Raw genomic sequence first — 23,878 nt, 5'->3', positions numbered from 1 at the left:
GGGGGGAGGGTGAGGAGGAGCGAGGGGGTGACGGGACTGGTGGGGGGAATATAAGGCCATTGCCTACTTTCATGGGGTTCAGTGGAAAAGATTCATCCCTCTCCCTGGGTGTCGGGGTCAGGGCCCGGGCCCCACATTCCCCTTTCCTGGGAGGATGACTCCAGTCCACTTCCCTAACCGCAATCCACATTGTTACCATAAAAATTGGATGGGTATATATCGAGGAAAGGTTTGGAGGGATAGGGACTAAATGGGACTAGGTCAGACTGGGATGTCTGTTCGGCGTTGGACCGAAGGGTCTGTTTCCATGCTGTATGACTATATGAGTGCCAGGCAATGATCATCTCTAATAAGGAACTATCTTAACTATCACCCCTTGACATTCAATACTGTTACTTTCACTGAATCCCCCATTATCAATTTCCTGGAGGTTACCATTGACCAGAAACTCAACTGGACTAGTTATGCAAGTATTGTAGCTACACGAACTGTTCAGATGTTAGCAATACTCTAGTGAGTAAGTAACCCATCTCGTGGCTTCCTAAAGGCTGTCCACCATGTACATGGCACAAGTTAGGAGTGTGATGAAATCCCCAAACATCACTTTCACCGTCCAGTGCCTCCACCACCAATGCTCTGTACCATCTATGCACTGCAGAAATTCACGAAAGGTTTTTTGATGGCACCTTCCAAACAAACAATCACTACCACCTCATAGGATAAGGGAATTAATCCCTGAAAGCCATGCTCCATCCTGAATTGGAACAATAGCGATATTCCTTTCACTTCAGTGGGCCAGAATTTTGCAACTGTCGACCTGGCCAAGATATTTTCACTTCTGTGGGTCACAGGAATGGGGGACAAAAATAAACTTTCCTGTGGACGTGGGAGGAGTTTATCTGCGTACTCGGTCAGACACCAAGCTGTACCATCTATCCAGACTGAAAGTGGAGATGAAACAACAGCTCATCTTTTTATCAGGAAACTCCTCAATGCTGATGATGTTGTGCAAGTTACTCTAATAGAAACCCAGCTGCAGAGACTCAGGGCTTGTCTCTCTCATGCCTGTAACATATTCTTCCTGACTGTTAAGCATCAAGAAAACCATGGTTATGAGATAGGATGCCACATCTCTATTCATGATCGCACTAAAAAATGTCCCTCTCTATTCGTGAGCAAATTCTGCAACCTTAGGTTCACAATGAAAAACAACCTGCCTCGTTGCTCAACAACTTTCACTTTAGTATTTGTTCCGCATTCCAGTCACTTCTGCGAAAAGTAATGACAATAACGAATGTGGCAGTTCTCTCAAAGGCCAATCTCTCAAGTATATTGGCAGCTATCAAACATAGGTAACTTTGTGAGCTCATGCACATTCACAGGATACAAGACAAAAGATGATTTTATGCATGGCAAAGTAGGCAAATAATGAATAGGATGCCTGAAGCCCTTCACGTGTGAGATGAAAGCTGTAAATGTCAACTTTTAAGTGGAAAATACTGGTATGTGTTATAATGCCAGTTGGTAGCTACAGCATCTTTGCATTGGGCACCAGCACTGAAGACAATCATTTGCAACCTCATTCAATAACCACTTCATATATGGCACTGTTTAGCCCTTTGAACCTGATCTCCAATCCAATAACATCGTACCATAACTTTCACTTCAACTCCACTTTTCTCCCCCCTTATACCTTTGGATCCAGGAGTGCTTTGTTTAAAGTGTGCCAAATATGTGGAAGTCAATCTTAGAAGGACAGGCTGACAAGAATAGCACAGATATAATTTTGGGCAAGCTGGATAAACATGAGAGGAATAAAGGATTACAAGCTAACTGAGCTGGGAGATGGTAGACAGTGTTAATGCATGAGTCCAAGCTTTGTGGGCAAAATGGCATGTTTATGTTGTGTAAATACCATCTAATTCATTGTGACTTTGGGGAAGTAGTAGAGGGTCTACACAAATGATAACTCCCTCCCCACTAGTTCCAGAATTTTTTGCCCACTTTTGAGTTTCCACCCTTCGGTGTAATGATGGGATTCTGTGTTTTGCAGTGATTGTGACGTGACCGTCGATGTGGAGACGGTGATTCCAACACCGACCCCCCTGTATGATAACCAGAAGGCTCGGAGTGTAATGAACGAATGTGAACGCCATGTCATCTTTGCACGGACGGACACAGATGCTCCTCTGCCACCTGATGACTGGGAGGATCACATTAACAGGTGACTACCTTCTACCGTGTCCACATGTGATCTGGGTGACTCCTGAGATGGGGCAGTGTCTGGGGATGGAAAGTACTGGATAATAGCATTCTTATTGCAACAAATGCACACATGCGAGCGTGGTGAGCCCATGCCTTTCTGTGTTTTCAGTGAGCACATTGCATCTCTGATTCAGCACAATTTTGAACTGTTTGCAGGCCATTGGCATGTGGTTGATAGGGGCTTGGGATTTGGTATGATTAAAGATGTAGGTGATGAACTTTGAAGTCAGATAGTCTCACATGGTCAGCGGGTAGAATATGGGAGAGCAGCTGGGGTGTTTAATTATAGAGAAGCATAGAGGTGATGAGAGGTTCTGCAGCAAATGAACGGCCAGATGAAATTGTGTGATATAATGGAGGTGGAAATGGCTCATTTTAGCAATGGCGTCTGTGTGCAGTCAGAAGCTCACCTTTGGGTCAAATCTGCGAGCAGATTAGTTTAATTTCAGACTATAGGCATGGAGAGAGATGGCATCTGCTGCTAGGCAACCCATTTGGAGCTTGACTGAAAGGAATGGCTTCAGTCTTTTCAATACGTCAGGGATGAAAAATTTTGGCTGTTTGCATGATATCTGATTTTTCAAGTTTGAAATTCCATGCTTGCAAATGAGTGCCCATCCATATTTGGTAGTGATCTATTTGCACTGTGCAATTAGACCCAAACTCCATCCTCTGTCACTCGGGCTTGCACCCTGGACCCCTGCAGGGTCGATGGTGAGTGAGGAAGAAGAGAACAGCACAGGCAGAGCCGCTGCTGGTTTGGCCAGTGGGAAGTTGCTGTGGGGAGAATGAAGCTGTGCAGGCCAAGTCCCTGTGCGATCGTGCGGGTGGTGGCAGGCTTTTGGTGACTACCATGTGAATGGACAGGGTGTTGGGATGAGGGATTCCTGGATCAGCAGTCTGACTGTTTGGGAATTGGGGTAAGGCAGCGTTAATTGGAGGAGCATAAGAGGTGGAGGGGAGAGTGGCTTCACTGAGTCTTTTGTCACCAGGGATTAGGGAGAGTTTGGCTGAATCTGCCTTGAAGATATTTTACTAAGTGTTTGAAGAGCAAAGGCTTTTGTAATTATATCATTCAGGAGGGTTTCTTGCCACAATATATGAACAGTCTAACCAGGGAACGGGTTATACTGGACCTGATTTTGGGAAATGAGCCCGGGCAGTGAAGTTTCAGTGGGGGAGCATTTTGGGCGTAGTGACCATAATACCATGACTTTTAAGATACTCATGGATAGGGATAACAGCAGTCCTCGGATGAAGGTGTTAAAGTGGGGGAAGGTGAACTACAACAATATTAGGCAGGAACTGGAGAATGTTGATTGGAAGCGGCTGTTTGAGGGTAAATCCACATTAGACGTGGGAGTATTTCAAAAGCGGCACGTTCTTGCGAGAATGAAGGATACGTATGGCAAGTTATGTGAACCTTGGATGACTAGGGATGTTATGACCTTGGTGAGAAAGAAATAGGAAACGTACATAAGGTCTCTGAGGATGGTAACTGAAGAAGCCCTTGATGTATATAAGGAAAGTAGAAAAGAACTTAAACAAGGAATTAGAAGGGCTAAACGGGGTCATGAAAAGTCGTTAGCAAACAGGATTAAGAAGAATCCTGAACAAAAACAGTAGTTGTTGGAAGCTCAGCAGGTCTGGCAACGTCTGTGAAGAAAAAAATCAGAGTTAATGTTTTGGGTCCAGTGACCCTTCCTTAGAAGTCGAAACATTAACTCTGAATTTTTCTTCACAGATGCTGCCAGTCCTGTTGAGCGTCCAGCAACTTCTGATTTTGTTCCTGATTGACAGCATCTGCAGTTCTTTCAGTTTTTAAGAAGAATCCCAAAGCTTTTTATACATATAGAAAAAGCAAGAGAGTAGCCAGGGAAAGGGTTGGCTCACACAAGGACAAAGGAGGGAACGTATGTGTGGAGCCAGAAGAGGTAGGTGAGGTCTTAACCGAATACTTTGTGTTGATATTTACCAAAGAGAAGGAATTGGAGAATGATCTCATGGGAGGTAGTGTCAAATTTCTAAGCTGAGTTGCTATTAAAAAGGAAGAGGTGTTGTGTGTCTTAAAAAGTATTAAGGTAGATAAATCTCCAGGTCCTGAAGGGATCTATTCCAAAATATTGAGGGAGACAAGAGAACAAATTGCTGGAGCATTGATAGACATCTTTGTATCCTCTTTGGCCACAAACGAGGTCCCAGAGGACTGGAGAACAGCCATTGTTTTCCCATTGTTTAAGAATGGTTACATGGATAATCCAGGAAATTACAAGTGTGTGAGCTTCACGTCAATGGTAGGGAAATTATTGGAAAAGATTCTCGGACAAGATCTATCTGCATTTAGAAGCAAATGGACTTATTTGTGATAGACAGTGTGGTTTTGTGTGGGGGAGGTAATGTCTCAGTAACTTGATTGAGTTTTTTGAGGAGGTGACAAAGATGATCGATGAGGGAAAAGCAGTTGTCTATATGGACTTCAGTAAAGCCTTTGACAAGGTCCTTCATAGCAGACTGGTCCAAAAGGTGAAGTCACATGGTAAGATGGATACAGAACTGGCTTAGTCATAGGACACAGAGCGTACTGATGGATGCTTTTCGGAATGGAGTGTTGTGACCAGTGGTGTTCCACAGGGATCAGTGCTGGGACCTCTGCTTGTGATCAACATAAATGATTTGGAGAAAAACGTAGTTGGTCTAATTAGTAAATTTGTGACAATACAAAGGTTGGTGCAGTTGCAGATAATGAGGAGGTTTGTCAGAGGATACAGTAGGATATAGATCAGTTGGAGGCGTGGGCAGAAAAATGGCAGATGGAGCTTAATCTGGACAAATGTGAGGCGATGCATTTTGGAAGGTCACATTGGAAATCATACAGCGAATGGCAGAATCCTAAGGAGTATTGACATGCAGATGGACCAGGGTGTGCAGGTCCACAGTGATCTGAAGGTGGCAGCACAGGTAGATAACGTGATTAAAAAAGGCCTGTGGTGTGCTTGCCTTCATTGGAAGGGATTTTGAGTATAAAGATAGACAAGTTACACTGCAGCATTATAGAACTTTAGTTAGCCCACGCATGGAATATTGCACACAGTTCTCGTCACCACATTGCCAGAAGGATGTGGATTCTTTGGAGAGGGTACAGAAAAGGTTTACCAGGATGTTGCCTGCTATGGTGGAGTTTATCAATGAAGAAAGGTTGGAAAGACTGGGTTTGTTTTCACTGGAATGCAGGAGGTTGAGGTGCGACCTGATAGAATTTTGAGATTATGAATGGCATGGATAGAGTGGAAAGTATGAGGCTTTTTCTCGGGGTGCAGGGGTCAATTACTAGGGGACACAGTTTCAAGGTATGAGGGGGCAAGTTTAAAAGAGATGTATGAGGCACGTTTTTCACACAAAGGGTGGTGTGTTCCTGGAACACGTTGCCAGAGGAGGTAGTGGAAGCAGACACAATAGCTGCATTCAAGAAACACCTGGATGAATACATGAATAGGAAGGGACTAGAGGGATACGGATTCTGTAAATGAAGACAGTTTTAGTATGGAAGGGCAAAATGTCTCGGCGCAGGCTTGGAGGTTCGAAGGACCTGTTCCTGTGCTGTACTGTTCTTTGTTCTGTTTATGGTTATATGTTGATACCTTGTATATGTTGAATGTTATGCTGCTTTATTTCTGCAGGTATCTGGAGCCACATGAGTCGAAGAGTTATTTTTTATTTCTGGGAGATGGTGTTGTTACCAAGCATTTAGAAGTTGAAAGTGAGGTAAAATGAAATGTCAAAAATCAAGGGATTACCTGATTGAGGTATATCAAGGGGTTGGTAGGATAGACAGTGCAATGATAGTGTCTGTCTAGAATTTCAAGCAAGTACAGAGGCAGAGAAAACACACGTGATTGGTTTGGTAGAGTGAAAGAGGGAGAGATTACAAAAGACTAGACATACATTTCCTAGAGTTCAGGAGAATGAGAGGGGCTCTCCTTGCAATGTAACACTCTTCAGAGGTTGTGAGAGTAAATGCAGCGAAAAGAGTTGCCCTGGCTGGACAGTCTAGGACACAGGGTCATGGACTTTGGGTTGGGGATTTAGGACTGAGATAAAAATAACTGCTGTCAGTCCAAGCGTTGAGTTTCTTTGGAATTCTCTACTTTTGGAGGATTGACAGTTATTGAGGATGTTCATACTCGAGGTTCAATACTTTCTCAGGTGGTAAAAGATATGGAGATGCTGGGAGAGGCTGCATGAAGATTCTGGGAGAGGGTGCAGTTGAGGTAGATCTAATTGAGTGGCAGAGCTGATTCCAAGGGCCAAATGATCTGTTCCAACTTGTGTCTGAAGTTCTGAATGAACAGAGAGTGGTCAAAACAATGCTCGCTTGTATTATGATCAGTGAATGAAGTGGAGGTGATGGTAGTGGTATTATCACTAGACGATTCATTCAAAAATTTAAGAAACATTCTGGAGACAGGAGTTCGAATCCTCCCGTGACAAATGAATTTGAATTCAATAAATATCTGGAATTAAGAGTCTAATGATGACTATGAAATCATGGTCAATTGTCAAGGAAAATCCCATCTGGTTCACTTATCTCTTTCAAGGAAGGAGACTGCCATCCTTATGTGGACTGGCCTACAAGCACTCCACACTCACAGCAATATGATTGACAGTTAACTGCACTCTGGACAAATAGGGATGGGTAATGAATGTTGGTCTGGCCAGTGATGCCCACGTGCTGTGAACAAAGGATAAACGAATACAAAGGGTTTAGTGGGATATGGGCCAAATGCTGGCAAATGGGACTAGATTAATTTAGGATATCTTGTCAGCATGGTGAATTGGACTGAAGGGTCTGTTTTCAAGCTGTACATCTCCATGAATAAAAAAAAACACTAAATTGAGACGAGCACGAATCAATTCCTGACTTACATAGAAGGAGTGTTTGAACGTTGAGGAAGGAGGACATAAAAAGACAATTTGAGTATCTTCTTTTGCATGGGAAGAGAACTGTATTGTCATTAATACAAGAGTGAAACAGAAAGGGACTCAGAAGGTGTGCATGGTATGAAATTATTGGAGTTGGTGCTATATTCTCTTCTTGCCTTAATCTGGGAAATTGCATGAACTTTGCTTTAATTTCTTCTATTGTTTGTGGTCTGGAGCTCCTGCCTTCTTCTGTCGAGAATTCTCTCTCCCATTTTGGGATCATGTGTAAAGATGTATTGTACATTGTTAGTGTGTGGGAATTTGGGTTTTAAGCTGGAGTTAGATTAGATGGGTAGTTTCAATCCTGTGAAGGTTAGATTTTGTTTTTCTTTTTGAAGGGGTCAGAAAGTCATTTGGAAAATGGAACAAGGCATAATTTTGAAGAAGAATAGGATTTAAGTTAAGCGCTTAGGATATTTATGGTATTACTTACAGAAATGTTTACAAGTGTGAACACAGAAAGCAATGTGTCAATATTTTGAGGCGTATTTTGTCCTTTTTTTTGGAGAGGTTTTAAGGCAGAGGTGGCAAGCTGTGAATTGAAAACCAATAAAGTAAACAACTTTTGAGGCTTGGGGTTTTTTAAAGTAGGAACAATAGAAGCAGCCCGAATGGGTGGAGTCGAGCTCCCCAGAACCAGGATTTTTGGTTTTAGTGTTTCAATAGCAATTGCTGGGTCTTGAAGCTACAATACATCTCTCCCTGCTACACACTCTCTCTCTCGCGCGCTCTCGCTCTGTTTTTTTCATGATTTGTTTTTTCTTCCTGGACTGGAGAATTGCCTGAGACAATGTATTTTTATGAACTTACCTCTTTCCAATGGTGTGTTTATGGGATGTGACTGTATTGAAACAGTTAATTGGCAGTAGTTAATAATCTTATTATGTTAAATTTTCCAATAGAATTCAGTTATTCTAATTTCTTCCTCCTTTTGTCGTACTTTAACTATAGTTTATAAATAAACTGTGTTTCGTTTCAAACCTGGTAGTTTGACCAGTCAAATTCCATCCGGAATGCAACACCTGCCACTTCCCTTTAAAATAAGAAATAGTTAGGGTTTGGGCTATCACCTAAATACATTTTGAGAGGGGTTTCGTCTGGTCCACAACAACAGACCACAGCCACGTGTGATTTGAGTTCAGTTTCGAACAATCCGGTTTTGCAGAGCAGAAGGACAGATTAGTTTGTAAAGTCTCCAAACTGATTGTTTGTGTAGAAGGTTTCAAGCTGACAGAATTGAAAAATAATTTGGGCTATATGCACTGAAAGAAATCTATTGGCTATCAAAACCAAAAAAGAAATCCACATTCTCAGCTAGAAATAAATATCAAGGGAATCAACTGGTAAGAGTCAGTTAGGTAAGAATTTTGGAGAGTTGAGATTGAATAATAATATCATACTGTACAGAAGAGACCATTCGACCCATTGAGTCTATACCGACAAATATTACTCTATCTACATTTCAGCAGCCATAGCCTTGAATGTTATGACCTTTTCAAGTGCTCATCCAAGTACTGTTTAAACGTTGAGTTTTTCTGCCTCAAGTATCCCCTCAGTAGTACATTCCAGATTTCATTACCATCTGGGTGAAAATAAAATTCCTCAAATCTCCTTGAAACCTGCTCTTCACCTTAAATTTATATCCCCTCATTATTGACCCATCAATGAAGGGGATCAGCTACTTTCTGTTCACCCTGTCTGCACCCCTCATCATCTTATACACCTCTATGGGGTCCCCTGTCAGTCCCCTCTGATGGTAGGGTTGATGTTTCACTGGGTTGAGAACCTGTTAAGTATGTTACTGGGGAAAGGGTGAAACATTGCTGCTTAAGATCTTTCTAAACTGTCTTATACTTGTATAAATTTTTGTTCTTTTGTTAAAGAACATTGTGAGTCTTGTGTGTAAATATGTTCTGTCATGAGCCAACATGGTAACAAACTTCAAAATTAACCTTATGATCTGTTAAGCTAGGTCTCACTCTGAGATCTGATTTGACCTCTGTTATTAACATTAGCTGGGATCATATGAATTTAAATCTGAGAGATCCCTCTGACTCCCACAACTGCTCTTCCTCACACTGGGCTCATTCCCAGTTTCTCTGTCTCCATTGCACCTTCTTCGACAGTGAGTGCCACATTCATTGGTTGGCAGCACCATTATGTTGTGTCTGTTTGACTTCAACAGATTTGTGTTTTCCACCTTCTCACTCCTCCCCTGAAATCTGAATTGGTCGAAGAGGCTCAAAGGTGGACAGCTTCTGCCCTTTCTTCTTTCCATGTTTGACTTGATGATTTCCGTCATGATGTTAATGGTCTTCTCCAGTCTTAGTTGTACCAGTGCGTGAGGTCCATTTATACTGTATCTGTTCTCCAGGTTGGGATGGACTGCAACTCAGAACAAACTGTTCAACAAGGTTGTGAAGGCATTGTATTCCGATCGCTTGGCAAGACTGGCAAATGAGGGGGTGAGTAGTGTGTGATTTTGAAACTTGGTGAATGTTTGGCGTGTCATGCCCTGAGTGCTGCCATCCCTTTCCCTGGCTACCACTACCCCCATATATGAAAGCTGTTCATTGGATGGTGAGGTGAGGGATGAGCTTGATTGAACCCTGGAGAATGGTGCAACCAGATTTACTGTCAGCTGAGCCACGGCAGAATCTAAACATTGGGAGAGCAGTCTGATGTTGCAGTCAGTGGCTGTCAGTGTGGGGATACCCAGAGGACTTGAAGGGTTAGTGGTAGCTCTGTTAGTTTATACTGGTATTAGATCATCCCTCTCTATTCTACTGAGATCATGAAACCTCAGTATGGAAAATATTTGGCTATAGACGAAAAACAATAAAGCCAAGACTTCACTTGTGTGAAAGGTGTTCAGGTCTCTAGCCATAACCATACAGTAGAACAGAATATGAAGGAAGAAACAATGGGAGTTGTTGGAATGGTGCTGCGATAATTATGGGGAATTTAAACTTGCACATAGACTGGAAAAAGCCAGATGGGAGCATGTAGCTGAAAGAGGATTTCACAGAATGTTTTCGGGATCATTTCTGAGAACAGCACATTGTGTATCTGTCTAAAAATCAGTCATTACTAGACCTGAAATTCAGTGAGAAAGGATTCATTAATGACCTTGGAAAGGTTCAGAGGAGATTTACCAAGATGTTGCAGGGTATGGAAGGCTTGAGTTATAAGGAAAGGCTGGATAGGCTGGGACTTCTTTCACTGGTGCATAGGAGGTTAAGAGGTGATCTGATAGAAGTTTATAAAACAATGAGAGATGTAGATAGAGTTGTTGATAGTTGTCTTTTCCCTAAGATGGGGAATCTCAAGACTAGGCGCCACATTTTTAAGGTGAGAGGAGAGAGATTTGGAAAAGACATGAGGCAAATTTTTTACACAGGGTGGTTTGCATGTGGAATGGACTTCCTGATGAAGTGGTGGATGTGGGTTCAATTACAATGTTTAAAAGACATTTGGATGCTTATATAAATAGGAAAAGTTTGGAGGGACATGGGCCAGGAGCAGGCAAGTGGGACTAGTTTAGTTTGAGATTATGTCCAGCATGGACTGGTTGGACCAAAGGGTTTGTTTTCGTGCTGAATGACTATGACTATGACTTTGTCATGAAGGCATCCTAAGGTAACAGTGTTTAAAATATGATTGAATTTCAGTTTGGGGAAGAGAATAGTGGGTGAAAGACTAGTATTTTAAACTGAAGGACAATTATGAAGGCAAATTTAGTTTAAGGGTTAAGTTATTGGAGAGACGGGCAGGCATTAAGGGATACTTTTAATACACAAAACAGATGTTCTGCAGTGAGGAAGAAAAGTCCCAAGGGACAAATTCACCATTTGTGGTTAACTAAAAAGTATCAGACTTAACGACAAAGCATGTAAATGTGCAAAGATGGGTCACAGCTCTGAAGGTTGGAAAAAATATAAACTCAATGAAGAGTGTTGAAAAGATGAGAAAGGAGGAAAAAAAATTAGAATATGAGAAAACAAGCTGGAAACATTTACTATAACAAAGTGTAGAGCTGGATGAACACAGCAGACCAAGCATCATCAGAGGAGCAGGAAAGCTGATGTTTTGGGTCTAGACCCTTCTTCAGAAATGCTCCTGCTCCTCTGATGCTGCTTGGCCTGCTGTGTTCATCCCGCTCTACACCTTGTATATATCAGATTCTCCAGCACTGGCAGTTCCTACTATCCTAGAAACATTTACTGTCTGGTTTTATAATTCAGGCTTGTTTTCTCTCATTCTAATTCTTTTCTTGTTTCCCATCTCTTCGCCATTCTTTGAGTTTATATTTTTCACAATTTTGTAAATGACCTGAACAGACATAAAAGCAAAGGTCTTTTCCAAAAGCCCACAACTTGGTGTGTCTACAAGTCTATTTGGGTCTGCTTTCAAAATACCTTCAATTTTTAGGTCTTTTCTGCTTTTGGACATGTGAAGAAAGGATACCCAACCTGTATTTCAAAAAGAATGAGTTAACAAGTGAGCCTCAGTCCCCTCTAAAGTGAGTCTGGGCAATTAATAATGAAAATAAAGAGATGGTAGACGTATTGAACAGGTCTTCTGCATTGGTTTTCCCTGCAGAGGATGCAAGTTACATTGTAGAAATAACTGTCAATCAGGAAATGGAAACAAGGGACGGATTCAAGGAAATTGTTGGAGCTGCAGGCTGTCCAGGGCCAGAGTCTTAAAATAAGTGGCTCGTGAAACAGTTGATGCATTGTATGTTTTAAAAATTCATTAGATCCAGGGAATAACCCATTATATTGGAAAACAGCAAGTATAATTCCTTCATTTGGAAAAAGAGGGAGAGATAAAGCAGGAACTTAGCTACCACTTAGCTTACCAGCTGTCAGAGAACAAATGCTGAAACCTGATTAAAAAATGTTAACAGAGAACTTCAACAAGGGTTTTATGTTAGGGGAATTATGTTTCACCCATTTATTGGAATCTCTGAGGCAGTGAGATGTGCTGTGGATAATGGGGAGCCAATTGGTGGATGTATTGCACTGCAATTTTCTAAAGACAAGTGATGTGGCATCAAAGGGCTATTGTAGAAAATAAAACCTCATGGTATAGGGAACAACATAGTGGCTAAGTAACCTGAAACAGAGTTGGTGTGAATGTGTCTTTTCCCAGCTGGAGAAATGTAATGAGCAGCCTTCTACAGGGAACAGTGCTGGGGTTAGACTTTGGATTTTTCTTGTCAATGATGTGGAAGAAGAAATTGAAGTTATCGTTGCTAAATTTGCTGATGGCACAATGAAAGATAGAAAAGTAATTCATGCCGTGGAAATAACAAGCCTACAAAGGGTTATAGGTAGGTTAAATGACTGAAGGGTGATCTCGCATATGGAGAAAATATGGGAAAATGTGAAATGGTCCATTTTGGGAGAGAATTATAAATAATCTTGTTATCTAAATAGTGAGAGACTGCAGAAGTCTAAGATAGAAACATTGAATCCCTGCAGTGTGGAAGCAGGCCATTTGGCCCATTGAGTCCACACTGACCCTCCAAAGAGCACCTCAACCAGACCACCCCTTACCCCATTCCTGTAACCCTGCATTATACATGGCTAATCCACCTAGCCTGCACATCCCTGGACACTATGGGCTATTTAAGCTATCAGGAGAGGTTGAATAGGCTGGGGCTATTTTCTCTGGAGCGTCGGAGACTGAGGGGTGAGCTTGTAGAGGTTTATAAAATCACGAGGGGCCTGATTGGGGTAAATAGACAAGGTCTTTTCCCCGGGGTGGGGATGTCCGAATCTAGAGGGTATAGGTTTAAGGTGAGAGGGGAAAGATTTAAAAGGGACCTGAGGGGCAATGTTTTTGCGCAGAGGATAGTGTGTCTGTGGAATGAGCTGCCAGAAGATGTGATGGAGGTTGGTACAATTAAAAAATTTAAAAAGGCATCTGGATGGGTATATGAATAGGAAGGGTTTAGAGGGAAATGGGCCAAATACTGGCAAGTGGGACTAGATTTATCTGGGATATCTGGTCGGCATGGGCGAGTTGGACCGAAGGGTCCATTTCCATGCTGTACATCTCTATGACTCCATGACTGTATTTAGCATGGCCAGTCCATCTAACCTGCATAATTTTGGACTGAGGGAGGAAACCGGATCACCTGGACGAAACCTCTGCAGACACAGAGAATGTGCAAGCACCACACAGACGGTTGAATGAGGGTGTAGTCGATCCTGCGTCCCTGGCGCTGTGAAGCAGCAGTACTAGCCACTGAGCCACCACGCTCGTGACTTTCCAAGACTTCCCTTTCCATGTCTCCTCTAAATCTAGATGCAGAGAGATCCATGTATCCTCCTGCACGAATGGCAGAAGGTTAGTATGCAGACACAGCAAGTAACCAGGAAAGCTAAAAGAATGTCATCATTTATTGTGAGAATTTGCAGATGCAAAAATAGAGAGGTTATGCTTCAGTCATACAGGGCATTGCCGAGACTATATCGGGAGTACTGTGCGCAGGATAAGGAAGGACACAAATGCGTTGAAAGCTGTTCAGAGAAAGTTTACTGTACTAATACCTAGAATAGGTGGATTGTTTTTTAAGGAGAGGTTGGTCACACTAGGCTTGTATCTGCTGGAGTTCAGAAGAATAAGAGGCAAGTGATTTGAAACATCTAAGATCCTGAGGGATCCTGGGTGAATGTAGAGAGGATGTTTCCTCTTGCGGGAGAATCTAAAACCAGAAATCATTGTTTAAAAACGAGGGGTCACACATTTAAAACAGAGATGATGAGCGTCTTTTTATCACAGAGATCATGAGCCTGTGGAATTCTGTTCCTGAAATGTTGCCGAAACTGGAGTCCTTGAACATTTTGAAGGCAGAGGTGGATAAATTTTTGACAAACAAGGGAGTGAAAAGTTATCAAGGATAGGCATGAATGTGGCATAATCAGGTCAGTCATGATCTTGTTGAATGGTCCCGCAGGCTCAACAATATGGGTGGCCTGTTTCTGTTCCTTGCTGGTATGTTTGCACATCTTTTTAGTTGTCACACAGATGGAATGCTCAATTCTATTCCTGATGATGCAGCATGGCAGAAGGGATATTAGAAGCAGGGCTTCTTGAGTTTGTTCAGACTCCAGTTGTAGAACTAAAAATCAACAAGGATACTGTCTCACACTGACCCCAATTGGGAGGGAATGGGAATGCAGGGTTCAGGGATTTCTCATGCCTGGAGAAAATGTGCTGTGTTGAATCTCAAAGTGAAACTGAGGTCATTGTCCTCAGGCCAGTAATGAACCAGTTCTACGGAGGATCGCGGTGGACAAGTGTGCTCGACGTGTTCGACAGGCCCTTGCCTGTGTCAGCTGGGACACCAAGTTAACGCAATGGCTGCACACAACGCTGGTGGAAACCCTGAGCCTGCCCATGCTGGCAGCATACTTAGATGTGCTTCAGACCCTGAAATGCAAGGTATGTATGACAGATTTTACACATTTGCAGATACATTCTATTTTGTTCAAAAAGCACATAATTTGTAGACAAAGTCAGTCAATTGGGTATTTTATAAATTCCTGCCTTGGAAATAAAACCAGTCTGACACCAGGTTGAAGCATAGACAGATTCTAAAGAAGGCCTTACACCTAAAATTCGTTGCATGACCTGAGATGTCATCTGTTGTATACGTTATATAAAACCGTTAGTTATCTCGGGGCAGTGACTTGAAAGAAATTCTGAGATTTGCATTTTAATCAATTGAAACCTGCATCTCCTTTCTAACTGATTAAAGATTTAATACGAGGGAGTCAGCCAGCCATTTTAGATTTATTCAGTACATTCACATCAGTTGTATGATATTTTGATATTTTACTTATAAATTCTGTGTCTTGGTGCCCCTGTCACTACACCAACCACTAAACCTGTTAGACTATAACCTGGTGTCATGTGATTTTTGACCTTGTCCAACACCAGCACCTCCACATCATTTGCACGTGGAGAAGTTAACTGCATGTAATTGGTGAAAGATAGACTAGCATTTGTCCTGAGACCAACCTACTTTCCAAGTTGTACAGCAGTGCAGCAGCAAATTAGCACGTGGCAAGCTCCAGTGTACAGCACAATACTGCTGACTGAGTAATCTTGATGTTGGTCAAGAAATTAATATAGGATCCCCCTGATATTGTTCCACTGTGAGAAATCTTTGCATCTGAGAAGATGAACATGGTCTCCGTTGTGCACTTCAGGAAGGCAGAATGTGCAGCACTGAAGTGTTTCCTCAGTACTGACAGTGGAAAGTATCCATCAAGATTTTGTGTCAAGTACATGGAGTGGGATATGAACATACAATCTTGCAATGGTGAAATGAGAGGGCTTCCCACCGAGCTATGATTGACACTGAAAGCCCAGCTGGAAAACAGTTGAAGGTCATGAAGTTTGAGTCTGTAATTGGGCCTGACAGTGGGGGTATTATACTGTCAGCGAGTCAGTGCCATGCTGCCAGAGAAAGCACTGCTCAATACCGAGAGCTGTGTCTTTGATTTTACAGTTTCAATGTCCTTTGCTACCTGAACTGCTTCATTCAAGCTGAAACCCAATTTACTCTGTCTTTCTGACAGAATTTCAGACTCTTCTTTTTTTGGTGTATGTGGCATCCAATTGACACGTACTTGAGCTTTTCAAACAATTCCGTTATTTATAGAGGAAGCGAATGGTCAGAAATTGTTTTCCATCTGGCTTGTATGACACCATTATTCTGGCTCAAACAAAGGATAGACTTGGGTACTACTTGAATGTTGAGAAACTTGAAACTATGGAAAGAGACTTGAAAGATCGAGGCATCTGGATCCCAAATTTTATGGCTAGGTTCAAAAATTAATCAGCAAAACTACTAAAATGTTGGCCTTCATATCAAGAGGATGAGAATCCATGAGGGTAAAGTCATGAGTCCTGCGATCCAGTGTTACACAATACTTGGAATACTGTGAGCAGTTTTGGTGTCGCACCTTGGAGATTGTGTGTGCGTGGGCTTGAAGAGAGTGCATCATTGAGTTAGCTGAACTGAATGGGTTAAAATAAAAGGAGCAATGACACCAAGTTTGCTGATATGCTTCCTTTCAGGTACCAACGTTAATTGATAAAATGATCATCTCCTCCACCACCAAGTCGGGAGCTGCTGGGGCTGAAGCCCTGTCCTTGCTGTTGAAACGACCTTGGGATCCTGCTGTAGGAGTGCTTTCCCATAACAAACCAGTGAGTTACACATCCGCAGGGAAAAATCGTTAATTGCATAGAAGGCCTGAGGCTGGTATTTCCTCTATTGCCGGAATTGCATCGTTATATAAGACTTAGGAGCAGGCGTAAACCATTTGATCCATAAAACCTGCTCAAATATTTACTTAAATCATGGCTGATTCAACTCTCCTTTTTCCTTATGTGTCCCCATAACCCTTGACTTCCTTGTTAATCAAAAATCCATCAAACTCAGCTTTGAATAAATTCAGTGACCCTGCCTTCACTGCTTTCCAGGAAGAGAATTCAACAGGGTAATGACCTTCTGAGTGAAACAAAATCTGAACAGGAGAGCTTCTCTTCTTAAGCTGAGTCCTGTAGCTCAAGTAGCCCCCACATGAGGAAGCATCTTCTGGGTATCCATCCTGTCACGTCCCTTCAGAATTGTCCATGTTTCCCCTAACCCTAACCTTCCTATATGTCTGAGATTTGTTAGCAGCTGACCATACTTACAACCATTCTTCAGAAGATAATTCCTTTATCTCAGAAGTTGAGTTGAGTGAACCTGCTGTGAACTGTTTCTAACACAAGAATGTCCTTTTTCAAATTCGGTGACCAAAACTGTACACAACTCCAGATGTGGAGTTTGGCCCACTGAGTCAACACCAACCCTCTGAAGAGCAGTCCACCCAGTCCCAACCTATGCGGTAACTCTGCATATCCCATGGGTGATCCACCTAGCCTGCACATCATTGGACTGTGGGACGAAACCCACGCAGAGACAGGGAGAATGCAAATTCCACGCTGACATTCGCTCAAGGGTGGAATCGAACTTGGGCTCCTAGTGCTGTGAGGCAGCAGTGCTAACCGCTGAGCCGCCATGCTGCCCCCAGACATTAGGGTTTGTCTGGGATTGACAGAGAGGAACAAATTCTATGGATAAAGAATCCAAACCATGAGGGTGGAATAAGGTGACTTTCTCGTGGTTCTTTTAGTTTGTGGCATAGTTACCGACATTGTTGACTGCAGAGCAATATAAAATCCTCAGTTTGGTAGCTGGTCCATTTGACCTTGGTCTTTGCTTGAGTTTGAAGTTGTTCCTTTTAAACCTTGCATGTTTTTATTTAACCTGTTAAGGTGAGAAAGAGGAAGACTTGTTTTTGCTTGTAGGCTTTCTGGAGGTTTGAGTTCAACTGCCTGTTCTCAGGTCTGTGACAAACTGCAATTTAACAATTCAAAAGGTTGTTGCTAGGTAGTTTTTCAACCCAAAAGTATCAAATTTAACTTCTTCAAAAATTACATGACCCTGTCAAATGTGCTCACTTAATGGGAGAGCGGAGGGAGTGGAGCTACCAAATGTCAGTAGCAGTGTTTCATGATAATTACAGTAGCTGGCTGCACTTCATGCACACTTGTCGTTTCTTGCGGGTGTGTTCAGCTCTGATAACTGCTGTTGGAAGACTCTTTTAACACTGCTGCTTTAATACCTGCAGAGTAAGATCCCAGGTTCTCCATTGCTGCTTGTCACTCCCAGTGGACCCATGAATAACATGACGTCTGCCTCACGCAGGAATCGCTTTTGGTTATCTCAGCTGTCCTGTTTGGGAAAGGTTTGTTATCTTCAGAACTCATTATAAGCACAGCGTGAAGAAAATTTCTTGTCTTTGTTAATGAGGGAACTTTACTGCAGCCTTGTTCACTCTACCTCACAGTGGAGACTGCTCAAGATGGCAATTGAAAAATTATTAGTCCCAGTGTCATAATCAACAACAAGGACCTAACAATGGTAGTTCCATTTTCCAGTACATGGTGCTTAGCCTTGTATGCCTTGGCATTGCAAGTTTTATATCTAAATACTCCTTAAATGTTTTCAGAGCATTTCTAGCTGCAACTGTTAGGGACATAGAGTCAAGAGTAGGTCATTCAGCCACTTGAGCTTCCACAATTCAGTAAGATCATGGCTCATGGTCTCACTTGATATATCTGCCTTTGGCCCATATCCCTTAATACCTTTGCTTAACAAGAATAAATCTATCTCAGATTAAAATTAACAATTGACCCTGCGTTCACTGCCATTTGTGGATGAGAGAGTGCTTCCTAACATCTCTCCTAAACAGTTTGGCCCTAATTCTCAGACTGTGCCCCATCACTCTACAATCCCCAACCAGTGGAAATTCTTTATCTTTACCTATCCTGACTTGTCCTGTTACTATCTTGAAGGATTCAATCAGATTGTCCCTTAGCCTCCTAAATTCTGGAGAAAACAGGCTTAATTTATATAATTTCTCCGCATAACTTACTGCCTGTCTCTGGACTTAAGGGGTTAAGTTTCAGATTCATGTCACATGTTGGGTGAAAACATTTTTCCTTGCATCCCCTCCAAACCTCCTGCCTCTTAACTTAAATTCATACCCTTGGTCATTGATCCCTCCCCCAAGGGGAAGGGTTTCTTCACATCTACCCTGTCTGTGCCCCTCAAGTTTTATGACTCTCAGTTATGTCCCTCCTCGGCCACGTCTGCCTCAAGGAAAGCAACTCCAGTCTGTCCAATCTCTTTTCATAGCTAAAACTCTCCAGCTTGATAAACTTCCTCTGCACCCTTCCCAGTGCAGTCACTTCTACAATGTGGATTCCAGAATTACAGATAATTCTCTAGCTGTGGTCTAACCAAGAGTTTTATACTGTTCCAGCATCATCTCCCTGCTCTTAAACACTGTTCCTGGATTAATAAAGGCAAGTATTTCATGTGCCTTCTTATCCACTTTACGACTTCTCCTGCCACCTTAAGGCACTGGTAGACGTGCACACCAAGGTCCCCCTGATCCTTGGTCCTTCCCAAAGTTCTACCTTCATCATGTATTGCCTTGCCTTGTTTGACCTGCCCAAGTGCAGCATCTCGCACTTATCTGGATTGAATTCTATTTGCCACTGATCAGCCCATCTGACCAGCCCATCAATATCCTCCCGCAATGTAAAGCTATCCTCCTCACTATTTACCACCCACCAAGTTTGGTATCATTGGCATACTTACCGATCAGCCCTCTTACATTCAAGTCTAAATCATTTAAATATAATCTCAAACAGCACCAAAATTGATCCCTGCGTAACCTCACTGTGTACAGGCTTCCAATCACAAAAACATCTCACTGTCTGTTTCCTGCCACACAGTCAGTTCTGTGTCCAATTTGCTAAATTTTCTTGGATTTTATCAGCTCTTACCTTTGCTATCTGTCTCCCATGTTGGACCTTATCAAAAGCCCTTGCTGAAGTCCAGGTTGACTGCATCTCTTCAAAAAAGTCAATCGAGTTGGTCAGACATGACCTTCCTTTAACAAGACCATGTTGACTTGTTGATTAATCCTGGCCCCTCCAACTGCAGATTAATTCCATTGCTCAGATTTTCTTTTAAAAGTTTCCTCACCACTGAGGTTAGGATGACAGGCCTATAGTTTCCTGGTTTTTTTCCCTCCCATCTTGACTAATGGTACCACATTAGCTGTTCTCCAGTCCTCTGGCATCTCTCCTTTGGCCAGCAAGGAATTGAACATTATTGCCAGTGCTTCTGTAATTTCCTCGCTTGCCTCACTCAACAACCTGGGATGCATTTCAACCTGTCCTGGTGATTTATCTACTTTCAAGCCTGCCAGACTACTCAGAGACTCCTTTCTTTTTATGCTAATTTCTTCAGTGATATCTCAGGCCTTCTCCCTGATTTCGATACCTACATTGTCCTCCTTGTTAGTGAACACCAATACAAAGTATTCCTTTAGAACCCTACCTATGTCTTCTGTCTCCACACGCACATTACCACTGTAGTCCTTAATGAGCCCTACTCTTGACTTTATGAAATAACTTAGGACTTTTCTATATTTTACCTGCCATTATCCTTTCATGCCTCCTTTTTGCTCTCCTGATTTCCTTTTTAAGTTCCCCCTTGCACATTATGTACCCCTCCAGGGCATCTGCTGTCTGGCACCCATGATATCTGCCATCTGCTATCTCAATATCCAGAGTTTATGGGATTTGTTGGTCCCACCCTTTTATCTTTTTTGGAACATGTTGGCCCTGTACTCTTCCTGTTCCCTTCTTGAATGCATCCTGTTACTCTGTCACAGATTTGTCTAAATGTATTTGCTCCCAGTCCTCTGTGGCCAAATTATACTTGATCTCATTAAAACCAGCTTTCCCCTAGGTGAGAATCTTGATTTCAGGCTCAGCTTTGTCCTTTTCCATAACAATCTCGAATTTAGTGGAGTTATCATCACTGTGTGCAAAATGTTCCCCCACTGATATTTAACCTTTGCTTGGCTTCATTACTAAAATTAAATCCAGGACGGCCCTTCCCGTATAGGACTTTCTACATACTACCTTAAAAGCTCTCTTGGATGCATTTTAAGAATTCTGCTGCCTCCAAATCTTTCACACTATGACAACCCCTTTCAATATTGGGGAAGTTGAAATCCCCTACTATCGCTACCCTATGAATTTTACCCGTCTCTGAAATTTGCCTGTATTTCCATGCTTCTATTTCTCTTGAATTCTTAAGGGGCCTTAGTACACTTCCAACAATGTAATTGTGCGTTTTTGGATTTTAAGTATCATTGTATGTCCTCATGTGATGAGACTTCTAAGATGTTATCCGTCCTCACTGCTGTAGTTGATTCGTTGATCAATATTGTGATACCTCCTCCTCTTTTATCTCCTTTCCTGTCTCACCTGAAAACCCTGTATCCTGGAATATTGAGCTGCCAATCCTGTCCCCCTCTCAATCCTGTCTCAGTTACAGCAATTATATCGCAGCCCCATGTTTTAATTCAGGATGTCAACTTATCTGCCTTGTTCGTCAGACGCCTTGAGTTAAAATAAATACCATTCAGCATTGTAAACTTTTTTGTGCCTTAAACTTGCCTGTAATGTCTATGCCTTGACTCCCTTGCTGTCTCTTCTGATTTTAGCCTTTCATCTTCCTCTACTGAACATTCTGTTTGGATCCCACCTTCCTGCCAAGTTAGTTTAAACTCTCTATAACAAGACCGGTAAACTTCCTTGTCAGGATACTGATCCCATTTCAGTTTAGGTACAACACCTTGTAGATGTCCCACTGCCTCTAAAAATGCCCCCAGTTTTCCGAAAATCTAATTCCCTCCTCCTTGCACCATCTCTTGGGCCATACATTCACTTGAACTAAACTCCTATTTCTTTACTCATTTGAATGTGACACTGGAGATAATAAATTCTATGTGCCAACCACTTCAAAAATGTCTGTGGCATTGTTTAGTCAAGATGGGTGGGCATGGGGAAGTGTTGTACGGTAGTGATGCAGTAACCGAAGTAACGCTGGGCTCAAAGTAGAATGTGAGGGCAGTTGACTATTGTTTTCAAGGATTCAAATGCAAGGAAAAAAGGGTTCAATTTTGGAAGCGAATGTTTCTGTTGACATTACTAAATATACACACAAGGATGCGGTGTAATTCCAGAACATGGCTTTTATGTTGATCACCATGCTTGTTCCGTTCATAAGTTTGAAGAGTTCTTTTTGTCCTCCAGGTTATACCTGTCACCATGCACGTTGTAAATGGGGGCTCAGGAGTGAGTGTGATGCAGTGCCTGGAGCACATGATCGGAGTGGTCCGAGCCAAGATCCTGGAGGTAGGTAAATTGACACCAGGAATGAGAAAGCAGAGTTTGGCAACAAAACGTCTTTGGTCCTTTGGAACTTGAATTTGTCTCTTGTATTCCTTCCTTCCACATTCTAACCGCGGTGTTTTAAATTCAACAATTTATAGAGTCATACAGCTATACAGCATGGAAATAGACCCTTTGGTCCATCTCGTTCATGTCAACCAGATATCCTAAATTAATCTAGTCCTATTTGCCAGCATTTGGCCCATACTCCTCTAAACCTTTCCTATTCATATACCCGTCCAGTATATTTCAAAGGCCTTTCAAACTTGGTAATTGTACCAGCCTCCTCCACTTCCTCTGGCAGCTCATTGCCTACACGCACCACCCTCTGTGTGAAAACGTTGCCCTTTAGGTCCCTTTTAAATCTTTTCCCTCTCACCTTAAACCTATACCCTCTGGTTTTGAACTCCCCCAGCCTGGGGAAAGACCTTGGCTATTTGTCTATTTACCCTATCCATGCCCCTCATGATTTTATAAACCTGTATGACTCTGATGCTTTAGAGAAAATAGCCGCAGCCTATTCAGCCTCTCCTCCTCGCTCAAACTCTCTAGCCCTGGCAACATTCTTGTACATCTTTTCTGAACCCTTTCAAATTTCACAATATCCTTTCCATTAGCAGGGAGACCAGAATTGTATGCAGTATTCCAAAAGTGACCTAAATAATGCCATGTACAGCCTCAACATGACCTCCCAACTCTCATACTCAATGCACTGACCAATAAAGGCAAGCATACCAAACGCCACCTTCACTATCCTGTCTTCCTGGGACTCCTCTTTAAAGGAACTGCGAACCTGCATTCCAAGGTCTCTCTGTTCAGCAACATTCCCCAGGACCTAACCATTAAGTGTGTAAGTCCTGCCCTGATTTGCCTTCCCAAAATGCAGCACCTCACATTTATCTCAATGAAATTCCATCTGCCCCTCCTTGGCCCGTTGCCCATCTGATCAAAGTCCCCGTTGTACTCTGAGGTAACCTCCTTCACTGTCCACTACACCTCCAATTTTGATGTCATCTGCAAACTTACTAACCGTACCTGCTATGTTTGTCTGCAGTACAGATCCAAATCAGGACCTTGATTATGCTTCCCCTGTTCTGTACCTGTAGTGTTTTTCCATTTAGAGTCATATAGTCACAGCACGGAAACAGACCCTTTGGTCCAACTCATCAACATTGACCAGACATCCTAAACTGACCGAGTTCCATTTGCTAGCATTTGACCCAAATCCCTCTAAACCTTTCCTATTCATGTATCCATCCAGATGCCTTTTAAATGTTGTCATTGTACTTGTTCCACTGCTTCCTCTGGCAGCTCATTTCCAGATATGTGCCACCCTCTGCATGAAAAGGGTACACCAGGTCCTATTTAAATCTTTCCCCTCTCACCTTAAATCTCTGTCTTCTAGTTTTGGACTACCCATCCTAGGAAATAGACCTTGACTATTCACCCTATCCATGCCCTCATGATTTCTTCCATTCATGTTTCTTTACTAATATCTTTCAGGCTCACCCCCCTCCTTCACCTTCTCGTAGAATCATAGAAAGTTTACGGCACAAGAAGAGACCACTTGGGCCATCACACCTTTGCCAGTCACCCAGCTGGACCCCAGTTTTCAGCATTTACTTTGGAGTCCTGCAGGTTCTGTTACCAAAGGTGCAAATCCAGAAACCTTTGAACTGCGTTGAGGGTTTCTGCTTCCGCTATTGTTTCAGTCAGTGAATTTCAGACCATGAAC

The 23,878-nt window shown here is 42.4% G+C and overlaps 1 protein-coding gene across 1 annotated transcript in view; it reads left to right on the top strand.

Annotated features, from left to right (window-relative positions):
• Nucleotides 1-2,055: 2,055 nt before the first annotated feature.
• kansl3 (KAT8 regulatory NSL complex subunit 3) overlaps nt 2,056-23,878 on the top strand; it is a 56,333-nt gene continuing 34,510 nt past the window's right edge. Inside the window, exons 1-6 of the mRNA XM_048618525.1 lie at nt 2,056-2,224; nt 9,620-9,710; nt 14,518-14,703; nt 16,348-16,479; nt 17,952-18,068; nt 22,006-22,107. Of these exons, the coding sequence (XP_048474482.1) occupies nt 2,136-2,224; nt 9,620-9,710; nt 14,518-14,703; nt 16,348-16,479; nt 17,952-18,068; nt 22,006-22,107 (717 nt within the window). The 5' untranslated portion in view covers nt 2,056-2,135. The remainder of the gene's footprint in view (nt 2,225-9,619; nt 9,711-14,517; nt 14,704-16,347; nt 16,480-17,951; nt 18,069-22,005; nt 22,108-23,878) is intronic.

Source organism: Rhincodon typus, chromosome 40 (genome assembly GCF_021869965.1).
Source record: "Rhincodon typus isolate 14 chromosome 40, sRhiTyp1.1, whole genome shotgun sequence".
Classification (NCBI taxonomy): Eukaryota; Metazoa; Chordata; class Chondrichthyes; order Orectolobiformes; family Rhincodontidae; genus Rhincodon; species Rhincodon typus.
Note: the sequence above shows the minus strand (reverse complement) of the source record. Positions and strands in the feature narration are given on the sequence as shown.